General features: G+C 40.3%; 1 protein-coding gene across 4 annotated transcripts in view; it reads right to left on the reverse strand.

Annotated features, from left to right (window-relative positions):
- Positions 1 to 2,424: 2,424 nt before the first annotated feature.
- Positions 2,425 to 17,511, reverse strand: part of DOCK4 (dedicator of cytokinesis 4) — a 420,789-nt gene continuing 405,702 nt past the window's right edge. For all 4 annotated transcript variants that reach the window (XM_084616809.1, XM_084616807.1, XM_084616808.1 and 1 more), the window contains 4 exons: positions 13,316 to 13,388; positions 9,381 to 9,494; positions 8,268 to 8,329; positions 2,425 to 5,177 (listed from right to left, as the gene is read on the reverse strand). In XM_084616809.1, coding sequence (XP_084472935.1) covers positions 4,758 to 5,177; positions 8,268 to 8,329; positions 9,381 to 9,494; positions 13,316 to 13,388 — 669 coding nt within the window. In that variant the 3' untranslated portion in view covers positions 2,425 to 4,757. The remainder of the gene's footprint in view (positions 5,178 to 8,267; positions 8,330 to 9,380; positions 9,495 to 13,315; positions 13,389 to 17,511) is intronic.

Here is a 17,511-nt window from a genome sequence, read left to right on the forward strand (position 1 = left end):
ATATTAGTATATATTCAGGCCAATTCACTTGTGTGTTAATAGAGATCAGAGGCAATGTTAATTGTATTGTTTTTGCCTATGTTTATCCTGTTGTTTACTATTACATTACATTTACATTATACATACCTAGTAATTAAATAACCCTAGATCAAACTGTGTTTAATGTAAGAGTGTATCAAGTGTTAGAACTTCATGAAAACTAATGGAATGTTACTTGTATTGTTTTCACTTATCTATTCCTATTATAATGTAATGACAAGCATTTCCATTATGTATATCCCTGTAACTAAATAACTCACTGAATGCAAATGAAGAGAGCTAAATTCAAAGAAACTGGCCATTGTGTGGGTACAGACACTTCTTAGATTGTTGCCTGTGAAAAGAAGCTATAACTACTGATTCAAAGAGAGATCCTTTATCTTTGGACTGTTTGGATTCTAACAGGGTGGAATAACTGAATGAGACGACAGAGATCCCCAGTTATTCTGGGTATCCCTGAGAGACTTCTGGGAAACTGGCAGATTGCAACATCTCTACTATCATTTTGGACTTACAAACTTTGACTCACATGTTATTATATTTTACCTGCTTTAACCATTCAGTAACTCTAATTCTTTTTTCTTAGCTAATAAACCTATAGTTCTTTTACTGTAGAATAGACTGCCAGCGTTGTCTTTGGAGTAAGATCTGGAATACCAGTTGATCGGGGGTAAGTGACTAGTCTCTTGGGACTGGGAGCAACCTGAGGTGATGTGATTTTTGGTTTATGTGACCATTACCACTAAGTCTAATTTATCTGGATGGCAAGATAGGCTAGAGAGCCTAAGGCAGTGGTTCCCAAACTAGGGGCAACGCTTGTTCAGGGAAAGCCCCTGGCGGGCCGGGCTGGTTTGTTTACCTGCCGCGTCTGCAGGTTCGGCCAATCGCAGCTCCCAGTGACCGTGGTTCACAGCTCCAGGCCAATGGGGGCTGCGGGAAGGGCAGCCAGCATGTCCCTCGGCCCATGCCACTTCCCGCAGCCCCCACTGGCAGAGAAAGGCGAACCGCGGCCACTGGGAGCTGCGATCGGCTGAACCCGAGGATGCGGCAGGTAAATAAACCGCCCTGACCTGCCAAGAGCTTTCCCTAAACAAGCGTCGCCCCTAGTTTGGGAACCACTGGCCTAAAGGGACTGTCTGTGGCTCCATGATAAGACTAGTATAATGATCCAGGCGTTCACATTTGTTACTGGTTTGGTGAAATCTAATTATAGAACATACCACCATTTTGGAAGGGTGACCATTTGTCCCGTCTTGGCCAGGACAGTCCCTTTTTTAAGCCCTGTCCCGGATGGCCTGATTTTTTTCCCAAAAGGAGGCATTTGTCCGTTTGCTCTTGCTGACTTGATCAGTTGGCAAGAGCAAACAGGACACATACTCACTTTTGTCAAAAAGTGGGGTGTGGAGGGGGTGAGAAGAGATTCCAGACCCCCACAGTGGGGAGGCAGGGCTGTGGGGGCAGCAGTGTTCCAGCACATGTGGGGGATCCCCCATTGCACAGGGGGGGCCCTCAGGGTTCCAGCGACCGGGAAACAGCCTGGCACATGGCAGGGGGGAACGACGACACAGGATTACAGTGACGGGCAACAGCATGGCGGGGCCCTCCGGCGAGCAGCTGGGGGTGTCCCATTTTCTCTTTCGGAAATATGGTCCGCCTACATTTTGGGGTATCTGCCCTTGTTTTCTGACAGTCTGCCCTGAGACAGGCACTCACATTTGAGAGTCATTCCAGACAGCATGACAGGTGCATTATTGGATAATGGGGGAGTGTTCTTATTCATCACTTGCATTATTTTCTGAACTGCTTAATGTCACTAATAAGTCATAAAACTACATTTATTCATAATGCATAAAATTGAGATGAGAGCTTTATTTATAGTAGCCTTTCAAGCTCTGGCTGTTGTAGCATACGTAACAAATTTCAGACTACATTTCTGTAGAAGCCAAGACGAAAAGCTGATCTACAGAAACAATTTGTCAAACCTGGCAAAGCAGAAAATGCGTCAGCTCCTTTTTACAGCACTTCACTGTCATTTTTTTATGGTCTCCTATTGTTCAGAACGTTCCTGATGTCTTGGTTATAAAAACAGGGAGTTCAAATTGCCATAAATTAACCTAACTCTTACAGTAAATTTTACAGTCCTCCATTGATCAGAAGTGCAGGTGAATGCCCTCCAAATCTTTACTGTCTTGGCAATTGTTTCACAAAGCCATTACAGATCCGAGCAGGGAAAGGACTAACTCAATCCAGGAGATTTTTAGAAGAAAGCAAGCTGAAGCAAAGAAGGCAGAAAGTAGGTTATAAATCAGTTTGTCATGAAATTAAACTATTACGTGGAAAACAAATTATACTATAAAGATTAATCAAGTAACTTTATTCTGCAGCAACCTATATGAGCATCTGGGTAAACAGAAACCTCATGAAATGTTTTGCTGCAAAGCTGACTTCAATAATATATGCAAATGATAAATTCAACAATTCTGCTCACTGCCAGAAATAAAATAAATGGCTTCAGGAGCAAACACCACTGATTCATACTGTGCTCAAGCACTAGACAACCAATCTATTAAACTACACAAGAGAAAAAAAATCAAAGCAGCTTTGTTATCTTACTTGTGACACCTTAGTTAAATCTCAGGCATTACCTCTTTATACTAGCATAAATATGTAGCCTTCTACATCTTTTATAATGTGGTTACAGACACAAAAATGTTATAGTCAAAAACAAGAGCTAGTTCAAGGAATTTCAGACTTCAAAATAGGCAAGATACAAAGCTAAAATTCATATGTTCCTTTTTCAGTTATGAATACTTTCACTAAAACATAAATATTTTAACATATATTAATTTTTTCTGACATTCAAAATTGTAAAGTCAATATGGCAGAATTATTGTTAAAAGCACATATGTACAAATATTCTTTTTTCCATACATAAAGTATTTGGCATAATTATAACAATCTTACTGCATACACAACTGTTTGCTTCTTTTTTCACATAATGGTACGCTCCTCATTAAAATTAACCAGTTATGTACAAAAATACTTGAACATTTATTATAGAAAACCTCTATAGCTACCATCAACAGCACATACCTGCTGAAGGTTTCATTGAGAGAATATAAAAAGTGGTCACTTTCTTCCAGTTAAGCAATCAACAAAGCAAACAATTAAAATCAACATGAGCTTCCCCAAAAAAGGAGAATATTTTTAACATGATTTAAAATACAGTTCATAAATCTGTTGTCAACCAAGTGTTAAAAACAGTAAGAAAAAGAAAGAGAGCTACGAAAAGTACATACACAAGGTGCTTTTTCCACACTCCTACGACTGGGCATTAGCTTTCCATAGCTTTACGGATGCTATCTAGTGAAATTCAACCTAGAACTGTCTACTACATCTTCCTTCAGTAAAGATGACAATGATCAACTAAGTTAAAACAAAACAAACAATAACAAAAACCTCCACTCGTAAGAATATACATGAAGAGCTGTTAGGAATTTTGCTAATTTGTGCAGAATTGTGAATTAATGCCCTGAATCTTTTAAAAATTTACTGATACATACCCAGTGATTCTTATTCTTTAAATTTGTTCACTCACTGCATTGATTTGATACTAACCAGTATCGATTCTTGTGTATCCTTAGTAACGGGACACATTCATTTGTGCCTCTAGAATATCTGGATATTTGTTCTTCTGGTACAGAGGGTTTTTTTTTTTTAAGTTAACTTTCAAAGACAGGAGAAAACCTCCAACTAACTGTTAATGAGATTTTTTTTCCCTGTATAGGCTAACTGAAAGAGTAAAGGTAAATCGCACCATAAAAAGAAAGAAGTGCACCAGATACAGAAGATAAGCTACTGTTATAGGACTAAAGAGCTTATCAACAAACAACTTAAGGGGGGGAGGGATAGCTCAGTGGTTTGAGCATTGACCTGCTAAACCCAGGGTTGTGAGCTCAATCCTTGAGGCAGCCATTTAGGGATCGGGGGCAAAAATTGGGGATTGGTCCTGCTTTGAGCAGGGGGTTGGACTAAATGACCTCCTGAGGTCCCTTCCAACCCTGATATTCTATGATTCTATGAACTTAATTCCCAGAAAGGTGATCTACACTGAATGAAATGTGGATATTTGTTACTCTTAAAAAGCAACACAAAAGTAGTATTTTGTTTCAAGAACTCACTCTAACCCATGTCCTTACAACTTTTTACTGCGGGGTAACTTGCATTAAAACCCCTCCTCTTCCTCCGCCACCACCACCAAATTGACCAACCTGTTCATGGGGAAAGGGGAACAACTTTCAGCCTACTTGCAGAAATGTTCTAGCCTACAAACAATGTTGTTAGAAAGTGTGCATTTCTTTCTCGTGATTAGCTCAGTTAGCATAGCCTACATTTTGTAAAAAGCATACAATTAATGTAAATGAGAGCTTGTGGGGTTTTAGATTTAATTAAATTATATTTTATAAAAATGAACATAAGATATCAAAAAGCTATGCATCCATATTTACCACCTTGAAATTAACAAAATTCTCTCATTCATGCTTCCTGTAATACCTGGCAATCAAAATTATTAATTTTATTTAATAATGTGCAACATAATATTAATAAGCATTTAAAAGAAAATTGGGTAAAATATTAAAGTGCCTACACTAAATGTATTTAAATATTATTTCATAAACGGTAAAGAAGTCATTGCAAGTACATATAAAAGTGACTTCTTATAACTGAGACACTTTCCGAGGAAGAGGCCTGGGCCGAGGAAGCTGTTCAGTCCTCCGGCTACTGTTTTCCTGATTGTTTGGCCGCGCCAGCAGGGGTTTGGGTGGCAGTGCTGGTGGATCTGCAGTGATAGGGATGGAGAGGCTGTGAGGTAGCGGAACAGGCCGTCTCAAAGTTCGTTCATAAACGCTGTAAGGTGGCGGCGTTTTACTTTCTTTTCTCATTGGCTCCTCAGAAACACTGTAGTTTGGAATAGTCTGTTCACTCCCTTGACTTTCAAAGCCAGAAGTTTCTGATGTGCTGCATCGGCTAAGCGAAGAGATTCCACTGCTGTAACTTCCTGACAAGACTGGGGAGTTGGATATGAGCCCCGAGGAATGACATTCCACTGGAGATGGGGTAAATGATTGCATGGATCCCTGCAAAGAAGAAAAGAGAAGGATTCATGTGAAGGAGAATTAAGAGCAATGTTTCTCCGTGAACACTAAAAACCCGGGTAGATTTTTTTTTTGGCACAGATTCTTGGGGGCTTGATAAATGGAACACGTATTTATGGTTGAATTAAGATCCAGTAAAAAAACAAGTCAAAGCTTGTCTATAGAATGCTTATATTTTCAAACTATACATCAAATACTGTTCATGTCAACAATTTATTTTAATGGAAGTAAGCTATATTAAAATGATGTATTCCTATCATCAGTCTCCGGAAAAATCTGTCAGTGTTTAAAAAGAAAACGTTCATAGTACTGACGATGGAATATGTATCCATAGCTTGCAGTGTAACTAGTAGCACGGTGCCCTCTACTGCCAGAACACTGTATCTACATCACATTCAGTACTGCTACTTCAGTCTCCGGTTTAGAACGTATTTACAGCTTTCCTCCCATTTTTTGCAATGAATCATGCTGTAAAAAGAGCACACATGAAGCAGTGTTATATCTAATATTACATGTATGATTTTTTTAAAATTAACTACTTAATAATTTTGTAACACAGGAATGATAGCTGTGTAAATGAGAATAAACTTTTATTGAATTCCCCTGCATTTATCAGTGCGGTGTTTGGTTTCAGGTCCGTAACTTATTACCAGATACCATTAACAGTGCAGGTAGCTTCAAATTCTCCAGTGTGCATCAATGCTATTTAAAATTTTAAGCATCTTCTGCTTGTAAAAGCCACAGGACTTCCAGGATTGGAAATATACTCAAATCACCATCACCAGCCTGGTTTAGAAGTATTGTTTGCCCTAAGCCAAGTGGTGATGAGCCAGCTCAAGCTATTGTATATGTGATAAATATTATTTACTAAAGATATTATCCACTAAGATTCTCACTCATGAGTCCTAGCTCCTCAGCACAAGATTGGTCGAACTCCCTCAACTCTTAAAAAATATTTATCCTCAAGAACAATAGTACTGGAGTAGAATATAAGACAGGCCCTCTATTGGCAGTCATGTGCCACTGTCGACACCTGAAGTCAGAGGTATTGAGTTCTTGGTCCTCAGAAAAGGCGGAGCCTCCCCCATAAGGATGAAGACAACAGGTTCTGAGAGAGGGCCAGGATCTCTCCCATGTACTCCTGTTGAGGCCTCCAAATCAAGGCAGCTCCACATTATGGTTTCCAGATTTCCCCTTTCTACATTCATGTTGTAGAAGTGGGGAGAGTGAATCCAGCTTTGCTGGTTCACTTGTAATCTTTTGCAAGGATATTATGAAGCCTACTCAACTTCAAGGCTCTGCTTGATTCCTACATTGGCAGATATAGGATTTGCTGGCCGAGGCAGACCGGTTTTTGCACAGATGACGACACTCAAACGTCAGTGCTCTTGGGGCATGAAGTTCTATCCTTGATGCAGAGCCTATATCGTGCTACCTTATGTCATTTTTCTATTGGGATATTTCTGAAGCTTCTTACTTTCCAGGAGTGAGAATCCTGTCAGTGAGAATCATTAGAGAAGGGAAAAATACCTATAATTATAGTTTGCTGTAGATTTTACTCCAATAGGTTTCTTATGCATTTACCCCACATAGAATTTGGGGATTTTTAGAACTGGTTGAATTTTTTTTTTTTTTTTGAAAACAAAAAACCAAACTTGTTTAAAATTTTCACAATCTCTTTTTTACTGTTACTTTTTTCTCTCCTCAGCTCTAGCGATCTTTTATTAAAGTGTCTTAGTGCTTGTACTTTGTTTCTGTTTTTTCTCTGGAGCAATTTTTTCAATGATGATTAAATATTTTTAATTGGCCTCTCCTGGGAACTCTGCCGCCGACATAAGTGAAGGATCGGACTTGCAATGTTTGTTGGGCAGCATTAATACCAGGCAGGGGATGGTGCACAATGGTCAAAGAGGGGACATGACACACACTACTCCATTACTGCTATCCTTGTGGGTCAAAATTCTTCATGAACTAACAGAGTTTTGTTGGTCAGACGCTAAGGAGTTAAGAGACAGGAAGGAAAATTTTAGCAGAACATCTTCAGGGAAGCAGAATCACAGTAATTTTCCATTTTTGATTTTGATTTCTTTACAGTAGAACAGCAATTGTACTGAATTGTGAGGAATTGAATGTGTTAGGAAAGGTGTAGACTTCTAGTGATTTGCTGAAAACTTAGTTTATCCTAAGCATTTTTATATAATGCCCATCACTGCAATAATTAGGCACCAGTAGTATACTGTCCATTAGAATCTCCTTATTCTCCTCTGACTGTCCTGGAAGTTAAGAGGCCACACACTACTACAGGCCAGAGGCTCACAATTCTGATGAAGAAAGGAATGAAAGAAGCTTGGGTTTGAAAACCTGTAAGAAATATTATTAGTTTTTAATTATGACTTACTCATAAACTCAGGACGTATTATTATTAAAGCATGAAATATACAACAACCAACACCTGAAGAGATAAGAAAAGACACTACACATACAAAAGGTTTTGCTAAGTACTAAATACGTTAGACTTATGCTAGCTAGTTTGAGAGACAATCCAGACACAGCAGACTCAATCCTCAGATGAATAGTCGTGGAGGGAACGTGGATCTAAAACAACTTTCTGTTCCTCTGATCTTGGGCTGGCTGGTGCTCAGCTGCTCTGTTCCAGACTAGGATCAGACAGCTGTGAGCACTGCAGTGGAGTGGAGAGAGGTGCTTAGAGCTGGCTTTATGCATCCCCACCCCATGTCGGGGGAATTCTTGGCTGCCCATCTAGGGACTGAGTCAAAGCCCACTGAAGTCATTGGAAAGATGGAAAAATTTTCATTTACATCAATGGAATTTAGATTAGATTCTTAGGGGCAACTTCCTCAGGCAATGCAAAGGGGCTGGAAGAAGGGCCAAAGATTGAGTCCAACATATGGCAGAGGAAAAATGAAGTGGGTTTTACTTAATTGTCACTGCGGGCTAAGAAAGTTGGTGTATTCTGGAAATCCTGCTAAACTGCTTCCTTCAGCCAATATAAATTAAAAGTTATGCACCACACAACATAGACTTAACAAGGCCCACGGAATAGGCCAGTACCTTCATTGGAGATCTGCCAGCAGGAGAAGGGGAAACTGAAGCCACATGCCTTGCTGGTGAAGCTGTGAAGTTAGAAAGGTTTCAATTCAATTTCACAGAAACTAAACATATTTTAGAATGCCACCCTCATGAAAACCGTAAATCAAGTTTATCACAGAAATTCTACCAGATACAAAAGGTCACCAGTATGTTTAGATAGTTCACAGGAAAAAAAAAAAAGATACAAAGGTATTCTTGGGAAAGCGTTGTTAATGGAAAAGAGATGATCCAATTTTTACTACCCAATACCTCCCCCTGTTCCATTCTGTGCATCTTGCTCAAAGGCTGTGCATGCTTTAGAAGATTTCATTTGTTTTCAAAGTTATGCAAAGGTTATCTTACAAGAGAATACATACAGCATGAAATATTTATGCACTCATCTCCCCTGGCAATTTTTACATCATTCTAAACTAACTGGCAACGTGATTGAAAACATTTCCTTATCATGCTTTCTTCCCCTCCCTTTGCTTTTTCTTTTAAGGACAAAATTCTATATGTATGTGTTAAAGAAGCAACAACACATGACAAAACATGCTTCTGTCAGAAGCCTGAAGGTCCATGGTGTATTGTGAGGCATGAGGATAAATGGAAAATATCTTCAATCACTTGAAAATAATCATACTTAAAGTAGCATTTAAATATCTTTTCTTTTAAATTGACAAATGATTTTTGAAGGGCAAACTGGTTAATGAAACTGAAACCATGGACTTACATGACAGCTTATACAGCACCACCCAATAAGATCCTTCTTTTCATAGTGCCCAGTTTGTGATTACTAACCTCTAACCATCGTAAGGTCAAAAGACAAAAAAAATCAATACTCTCTTTTGGTATTAACATGTTTGACTCTAATAAGTCATTCAGTGAAGATGCAGGATATTGAAAATGGAATGTTACAAGAGTACAGAATGTTAACAAGGTGAACAACTGCAGTTCTACAGTCTTCCATCCACAGCAATCAACTGATAAATTAGCCTGCCAAGGGAGTTAAGTGTTAATCACAGTGGAAAGAGTCAAAACTATCAAGTAAATCATTTTGTATTGGAGGATGGCCTGAAATGTTCATATACTCACCAGTTTGTGTGGGTCTTGGTGGCACAGGGGGAGACATAAGCTTTCCACTTTCTGACATGTTCCTGGCTTCTTTCCCATTGTCCAGGCTCCAGCTGCTGGGGGTGGTGTTTACAGCTGGAAGAGAATGACAATGCTGACACATCTGCTAATATTTCCAGCTCTCAATTCCAATCTCTCCACCTTTTCTAGATCCATGAAGATTACAAATATGTAGAGTTAACATGTTAACCAACTTAACAGCATGCCTGAAAAAACTTGCATGATTACAATAGCATTTCAAAAAGCACTTAAAATCATGCATGTTAGACTCCTGGCCTGCTTAATGTATGTACGTGGCCGATAGGTGAATTTGAGATTGTACAGCAAGTTGGACCTTATCAGCAGTAGCAGCTGAAAGAGCACTCTGGTGCTTTGCACACGCAGATCCAGCTACAGAGAGAAACAGACTACGATCCCATGAATACGGTCAGGGCTAGTCTACACTAGAAGCACTACATCAGGTGCAGCTGCACCGATGCAGTTGCGCTGCTGTAGCACATCTGGTGAAGACGCTCTATGCTGATGGGAGAGCACTCTCCTGTCGGCATAAGTACTCTGCCTCCTCGAGAGGCAGAAGCTAGTCAGTGGAAGAGCATCTCTTGCTGACACAGCGCCAGTGTGGACAGTGCTTAGGTCGCTGTAACTTGTGTTGCTCAGGGGGATGACTTTTTCACACCCCTAAGCAAGGTAAATTACAACGACTTAAGCGATAGTGTAGACCTGCCCTCAGATTCCCTCTGTAACAGGCTCCCTGTTTAAAGAGTTCTATGTGGAATGAAACAGACTGTTCCTAGGCAGTTTCTTCTGAGTCGCTTTATATATGGAAAGACTGGAGAAGGAAACTGACTAGAATTCCAGCCAATATTCCCACAGAATATCTTCAATTTTAACACACTTCTGTTGCTCTGGTATAGACAAAAAACAAAACAAACAAAAGAAACCAACCCAACCAAAACAACCGAGAGAGAGAGGGAGGGAGAGAGAGCACGCAAAGTGGAAGGGGAGAGGAACTGAACAAAAATACATAGGCCGATGAAGAGAAGAAATAAAAAAGGTTAAAATACATTAAAAATAGCACAAAGCAAAAAAATGGAGTGAGGGTAGCATATGACCCTTACTTTGTATCCATGGTCCAAAGGTTCTAATTAAATATGTAATTTTACTTGGTCGCAGATGACTTTGGCACCCTTGACTTGTATAAGATCACTGTTTGGTATTTATCGGTGTCATTTTTCAGGGCTTGTGCATCTTTAATTGAATTGTAGTGCATGGAATAGAGATTACTGCACAAAGCATAGAATATTCTCTATGACGGGAAGCAGAGAGGTCTCATACTATAATGTTCTCCACATTTGTCTGACAAAAAGACATTTAACACTGGCAGGCCCAAAAGAGATCTTAAAAATTTCAGTTTTCCTTAAAGCTACCCTCTAGTTAATGAAAAATCTACGACCTTCAAAAAAATAAAGACTACAGAATTGGTAGAAGCCCTTTTAAGCTGAACCATCTGTTGACAATACATTCAAAGCACTTCCAACATATAGGGAGCACAAGCTCTATCTATACCATTCTTCTCTTTGCCTGTCCTCCATACTTGTGTGCAAACGTGGTACTGAAACACAGCAGGACCTTGTGCTCATTTACAAGAATGGAGTGAAAGTTAGAGTACAGTGTTAATGTTATTCACTATTTCTATTGCAGTACATTTAAGGACTACCACATTCCTACTCTACCAGGCACTGTACAAATAACACAAGGATTTGTACAAACAACACAAGGATAGTCCCTACCCCAGAGATCTTACAATTTAGAAAATACAGAACAGGGAATAAATACACAACTGAGGGGAGCGAGGTGTGTTTAAACCAGTATCCAATTGGTTTCTATAGTCATGTACCCAGATGTTCATGTGCCCAGATAATAATGACAAATCTGATATTGGCACAAACCAACCTTGACAGTAATCCATTTGCAGAAATATTGCTCATAACCTGTCACTACATTAAAAAACAAAACAATGACAAAAATTTCCTGACATTTTATTACACTTTCTAAAGCAAAAACATTTTATAATTTGTTCCCTGTAGATATTACAAAGAACTAATTTGTAATGAGTGAACAATTTTATTCAAGGGGGGGTAAATAATGAAATTGTTTGCTTGGAGAACAACTAATTCATGAACTAAATTAAAACAAATGTATTTAAAGCACCAAAATAAGATTTCTTGTATATTTAATTTTCCAGTCCTAATACCCAGGATTCAGGTTTACCTGGCAACTTACCATTTACATTTTAATATTCATTTGTTCGTAAGTACACATAACATATATTATGCTTTTAATAGGTACCGATTAAAATGCATTCCAGTGAGAACATTTTTATCAATCTTTTTGACTAGTTCTTCTGAGGAGTGCTTCTGCAGTAGAGGGTTGACCCTGAGGGCAGGACACAGTAATCAGCCTATTTCCTAAAAGACCATTTTGTCTTTTTATTTCCTAATATGTAATAGAGACATTTAACATATTGATGGTAACACGTTACTTCCATCTAGCAGCATGATCTGTCCTTACTTTAAAAGTGACCAGGTGGGCATGACCCCTGCTAACTGGCTCCCTAGGCTCCAACCTCGTGGTTGAGTAAACTCCCTAAGATGGCCAGTTCTTCAGCTCCCAGACCAGCATAATTGAAATTCTGTAAAGACCAAAATATTCCTGCTGCCTGGACATTTTGGATTTTTTGGTCCCATGAAAAATTCTGGTTTTTGAACTTTCATCCCGATTCAAGTAAAAAAATATTAGAAAACTCAATTTACTTTGCAGGATGGAAATTCTACTTCCTGGTCGGCGCTAGTTATAATTTTCTTTTGAAATGTCTGATTTGAATTAATCTATTTTACTGTAAACCATTTGTGTGTCTGTATATTCCAGAGTGATTTCAGTGAAAAGGTTAGTGCTCTGTGTAATTACGCCAACAATACAGAAGCATCCTCATTTATATTTTCTTTATAGCAAATAATGGATGTTTCTTATTTACTTTAATATGGTAAAGATAATTAGATCTAGTTCCAGTAGCATTCCAGATATAAACATTACTAACTATACGTGGGGAGGAGCAGGGGTGAATTATGTATGGCTAAATGGGAAATGGATGTATCAAACTTCAGGGTTGCCTCCCATCCCAAGGCAAGATCATCTCAACCTCCCCTTTAGCCTCCAGATGAACATGTATCTTTCTCCCACTTCTGAGTCTTTAAACTTCCTCCCAAGTGAGCCAGTCCAGCCAGCTCAAGACCGTGCTAGCAGGCAGACAGCCAGCAGCAATGCCTTGCCATCTGCTGCTCCATCACTGACTCTTACTCCCTCCTGTCTCCTGGGCCCTTCTGAATACAAGGCTCAGATCACAGGTACACTGTCTTGTCAACTGTTTGAAATGGGCCATCCTGATTATCACTACAAAAGATTTTTTTCCCCTGCTTAGAACAGCCCACCTTAATTAATTGGTCTTGTTACAGTTGGTATGGCAACACCCATTTTTTCATGGTGTGTGTGTGTGTGTGTGTGTGTGTCTGTCTTCCTACTGTATTTTCCACTGAATGCATCCGATGAAGTGGGTTTTAGCCCACAAAAGCGTACGCCCTAATAAATTTGTTAGTCTCTAAGGTGACACAAGTACTCCTCGGGGTTTTTTTTTGCTGATACAGACTAACACGGCTACCACTCTGAAACCTGTCCTTTTCTTGTGAAGCACTTTGAGATGTATGGATGGGACGTGCTATATGAGATCTAGGAACTATTATTATTCACCAGCCTGTCAGGAGGAGTGGCATTCTAGAGTGACAACTTTAATTGTATCTTCACTGATACCCAGATTGGCAGTGGTACAGGATTCTACTCACCTTTCTCAGGGCCAGACAGGTTAGGATCACTTCGGGGCAAAGCACCATCTCCGATATGATTAAACAGCATTCTCTGGAAATTCAGAACAGTGCATTTTATGGGAAAAGACAATGGCAATCCAATGACCTTTTAAAATACAATTACATTAGTTTTGCAAAAACAAAATGTTCAAAAGAATTTGGCCCAAATTATTTAAATAAGGAAAATGATCTTGAAAACTGAGGTAATCCAAATATATGTCTACAGAGCTGGTAGTTTTGTATGTTTGTTTTTTGTTTATTAAAGAGGCATATTGGGGTAACCCCCCTGATAACTTAAAATTGTATGGAAATGGGTAGAAAAAAATTGAGATTAATTCCTCCTTTTCGTAAACGTGTACATATTGGAATAATTTGAGACAGTTATTATTTATTGGCTTTGGCAGTATATAAAGCAAGTTCCCTGCTCCATTACAATTACAACTTAAGGCCCAATCCTGAAGTGAAATCTGTGTGCTTTGACTTCAGTTGGATAGCAAATGGGTATAGAGGTCCATTTGCAAAGATTTCATTGTAGGATCAGGATCTGAATTGGATACCAATATTTGGTGATGTCTAGGATGTTGCTATTTCCTTGGTACAGGGTGTTTTCCTAATTCTGCCCAAGATCTGACTCTTCATGGTAGCAGGGTTCCTTAGCTTTATAGTGGGTAAGAATTATCCCCTGTATTGTGGCAATTCCCTCCTACCTGAATATTGATTACTACAGAAATCATAGGAATACAATGCTATAAAATTATTCTAAGCTCCTAGGTGTTTCTATTAGCAACATTCACACAGCACATTCCACTTTTTGGAAATCTTTTTTGACATTAAATAACAGGAAAATAAAATAAACAGCTATTCCCACAAATAACTCAGATCTAATTTTTGAGGAAAATCTAAATAGAGTGCTGTGTTCTGCAATTTAAAGGCAGATCAGACCAACAATTAGTGAGGGAAAACCAATCAAGCCTGTTATCACATCTTCTTCCAGCATTAACTACTGCCCTTTGCCAAGAGAGTGAGGCAATAAGTAAAAAAAGAATCTGGTTTCCTTTCTGAAGGAAAAGTCCAGGGGCTGAAAAAGCACTGAAGTCACTAGTAGGGATCAAGGAAGCAAAGAATGACAGTTATGTAGTTTGGAATGCTGTTGTAGCTGTGTAGGTTCTAGGATAAGAGAGAGACAAGGTGGAAGAGGTAACTTTTATTTGGCCCAGCTTCTACTGATGGAAGATACTAATATTTGGTTATGTCCAGGATGTTGAAGCTTATCAGGGCATCCAGGAACAACATCATAACCAGCATCAACTTCCTGGATGCAACAATCAGCTTCAACAATGGAACCCTACAGACAATTATATACAAGAAACACACGAATCACCACACCTACCTTCACAGATCCAGTAACCATCCCAAACACACCAATAAATCTGTTATCTACAGCCAGGAACTCAGATCCATAGAATATGCTCCAAAGATAGACCTTTAACATCCATATAACTGCCTTCATCAGACAAGGACACTCCATCAGAGAAGCAGATCACATCATGGAATGGGCCACCCAAATACCTCGAGAGAACTTGCTTTGATACAAAAACAAAAAACAAAACAAAAAAACCCCTAAAACCCCCCACCAACCGAAAACCCACCCAAACAAACCCCCAAACTCCAAATGCACACCCCTGCTTGTCACCTACCAACACATACGGAGAATCATCAAACAATTACAACCCATACTTGATCGCATCCTGAAATAAATCTTTCCGAAACTCCCCTCTTCTGGCCTTCAAACAAATCCCCAACATCATCAGAAGCAAGCTTCCCATAGACCAGGACACACCAATTCAAAGCAGCACCACACCCTGCCAGAACAACAGATGTAAAACCTACAGACAGAGGCTGATTAAGTTCTCCTGGGGCCCTGGGCCAGAACAAGTGGAGGAGCTCCGGTGGCAGAACTGTGGCCCCGCCGCACCACTTCCGCCTGTGGTCCTGCCCCCATTCTTTCCCTTCTGCCTGCAGCCTCGCTCATGGTCCCACCCCATTCTGCCCCTTCCCCTGTAGCCCTGCTCCTGTTCCACCCATGGCCCCACCCCATTCCACCCCTTCCCCTGTGGCCCTAGCCCTGTTTCGCCCGTGATCCCGCCCCGCCCCACTGTGGCCCCATTCCCCTGTTTGCTCCTTTTGGCTCCCCCTCACTGAAGCCCCAAGACCATAAAAGCTCTATCCCCACACCACAGCCCCAGCCCTGAAGCTGCGGCAGGAAGCGAGAGCTCCTCCAATCCTGGGGCTGCAGCCAGGGTCCAGGCACTCAGACTTTCCCCACCCTGACCCCCAGGCCTTCTGCCGGGACTAGGTCCGCGTGCTGGGGCTTTCCCTGCCCTACCCCACCTGCTTGGTGCGGAGATAAAGGAAGAAGGAGGCATGCCTCAGGGCCCTATTTCACCCTGGGGTGTTCGCTACTTCCCATCACCCAACACAGATGTAATGAGGTTAAGTGGTGTCCATATAAAATAAGAACTACTAATTATTCCTCAAGAAAGGCTTTTAATGATTTTTACTACAATAACAGCATAAACAAAATAAAAAAAGGAAAAGCAAAGACCAGCACTGAATGAGAATTAATACAAAAGGCAGATTATATTGAAGACAAGTGCCAGTACATGTAATATTGTGAACCATTTGCGAGTTTCTGAACAGTGACATTACATATGCTGGTCCTGGCAGGCTACAATCAAAGCCCGGAAGACAACCATAAGTAAAGCTATTATTTACCAGCTTTATATTCCTGGTTATGCTTCAGTTGGCCGTTTTCCGCACTGGTCAGGTACAGACAGTCGAGACGTGCACGTCCCTTTGGTTCAGGGAGCGTGGGTCAGGTTTACCGAAAACACACACACACACACACAGAGTCCCGTGCCTTCATTCTTTTTATCTGATCTGATGGCTGTGTTTTAGAACAGACCAACCAATCAGGGTGGGCCACATTGGTTATGTGGTTGCCCTAGTTGTATAATTGATGCATATTTAATTTTTATGTCCAATTGTTAGTTGTTCGTATAATTGAGGCCTAATTATTTTCTGTAGCCAATTAGATCTTGAATGTGGGTAATTTGGGGTTGATAAGTACATAGGAGTCAGCATAAATTGTTATCTGGTTGCAGTGTGTCCTGACCAGAAGCCACAAGCTTAAGCTTTGTTTTTGCAAGGCTTACATTTTTAAGTATATGGAAGTTTGAGGCCAAACAGTTGCAATACTTCTATTTCGTTCAAGCTTGATAAGACAGTTGTTCAATTTATTCACACCTGGCGCTTCTGCCAGGGACCAGGGTCGGAGAACTGGGGTTTCCCCTGCCTACCCCACGGCTTCTGCCACGGCTCTGAGCTTCTGCTGCCCCATGGCGGATTTCTGCTGGGGTCCCATTTTTCCAGGGCCCCCCCCAATTGGCCAGGGCCCCTGGATAAAGGCTCAATGGGTCCATTGAATAATCTGCCACGACCCACAGACTTATCTCCACCGCTAAGGTGATTAATGCCTGACACGACACGCAAGATCCATGGATTCTAGGCATGCCTAACACAACACGTGGTGTATCTCATCCAGTGCATCAAATGCCCCAACAACTATGTGGGTGAAACCAGACAATCACTTCATTCTTGAATGACCTCACACAAAAAAATGATAAAAGACAAAAACACCCTACCACCTCTGGGCAAACACTTTTCACAAAGTGATACTCCATATCTGACCTCTCAGTCCTCATCCTGAAGTTCATAACTCTGGTAAACAAATGAAAATCATGGTCTCAATAAACACTGGGTGTATGGATCATTAAAACATTTTGTAACCTACTAACCTTCTTTTTTTCTATGACTGCAGTGGTGTTAATTCATTTTAACCCACTTCATTTTAAGGAGTTTCTTGCAACATGTGCTAACCTCTCATGTTTAACAATCTGTCCCACCCTGTATTTAGCTGTGACACTCTGGTTACCTTTTCCAGACCTGAAGAAGAGCTTTGTGAAGATTGAAAACTTCTCTCTTCCACCAACAGAAGTTGGTCCTATAAAAGATATTACCTCACCCACCTTGTCTCTCTTATGTAGGAGAATGACTCCAATCATGGAGCAAATCAGGACTAAAAAAGACAACAAACCAATTACAGGGGCAAGTGT

Source organism: Lepidochelys olivacea, assembly GCF_965140295.1.
Source record: "Lepidochelys olivacea isolate rLepOli2 genome assembly, chromosome: 1".
Classification (NCBI taxonomy): domain Eukaryota; kingdom Metazoa; phylum Chordata; order Testudines; family Cheloniidae; genus Lepidochelys; species Lepidochelys olivacea.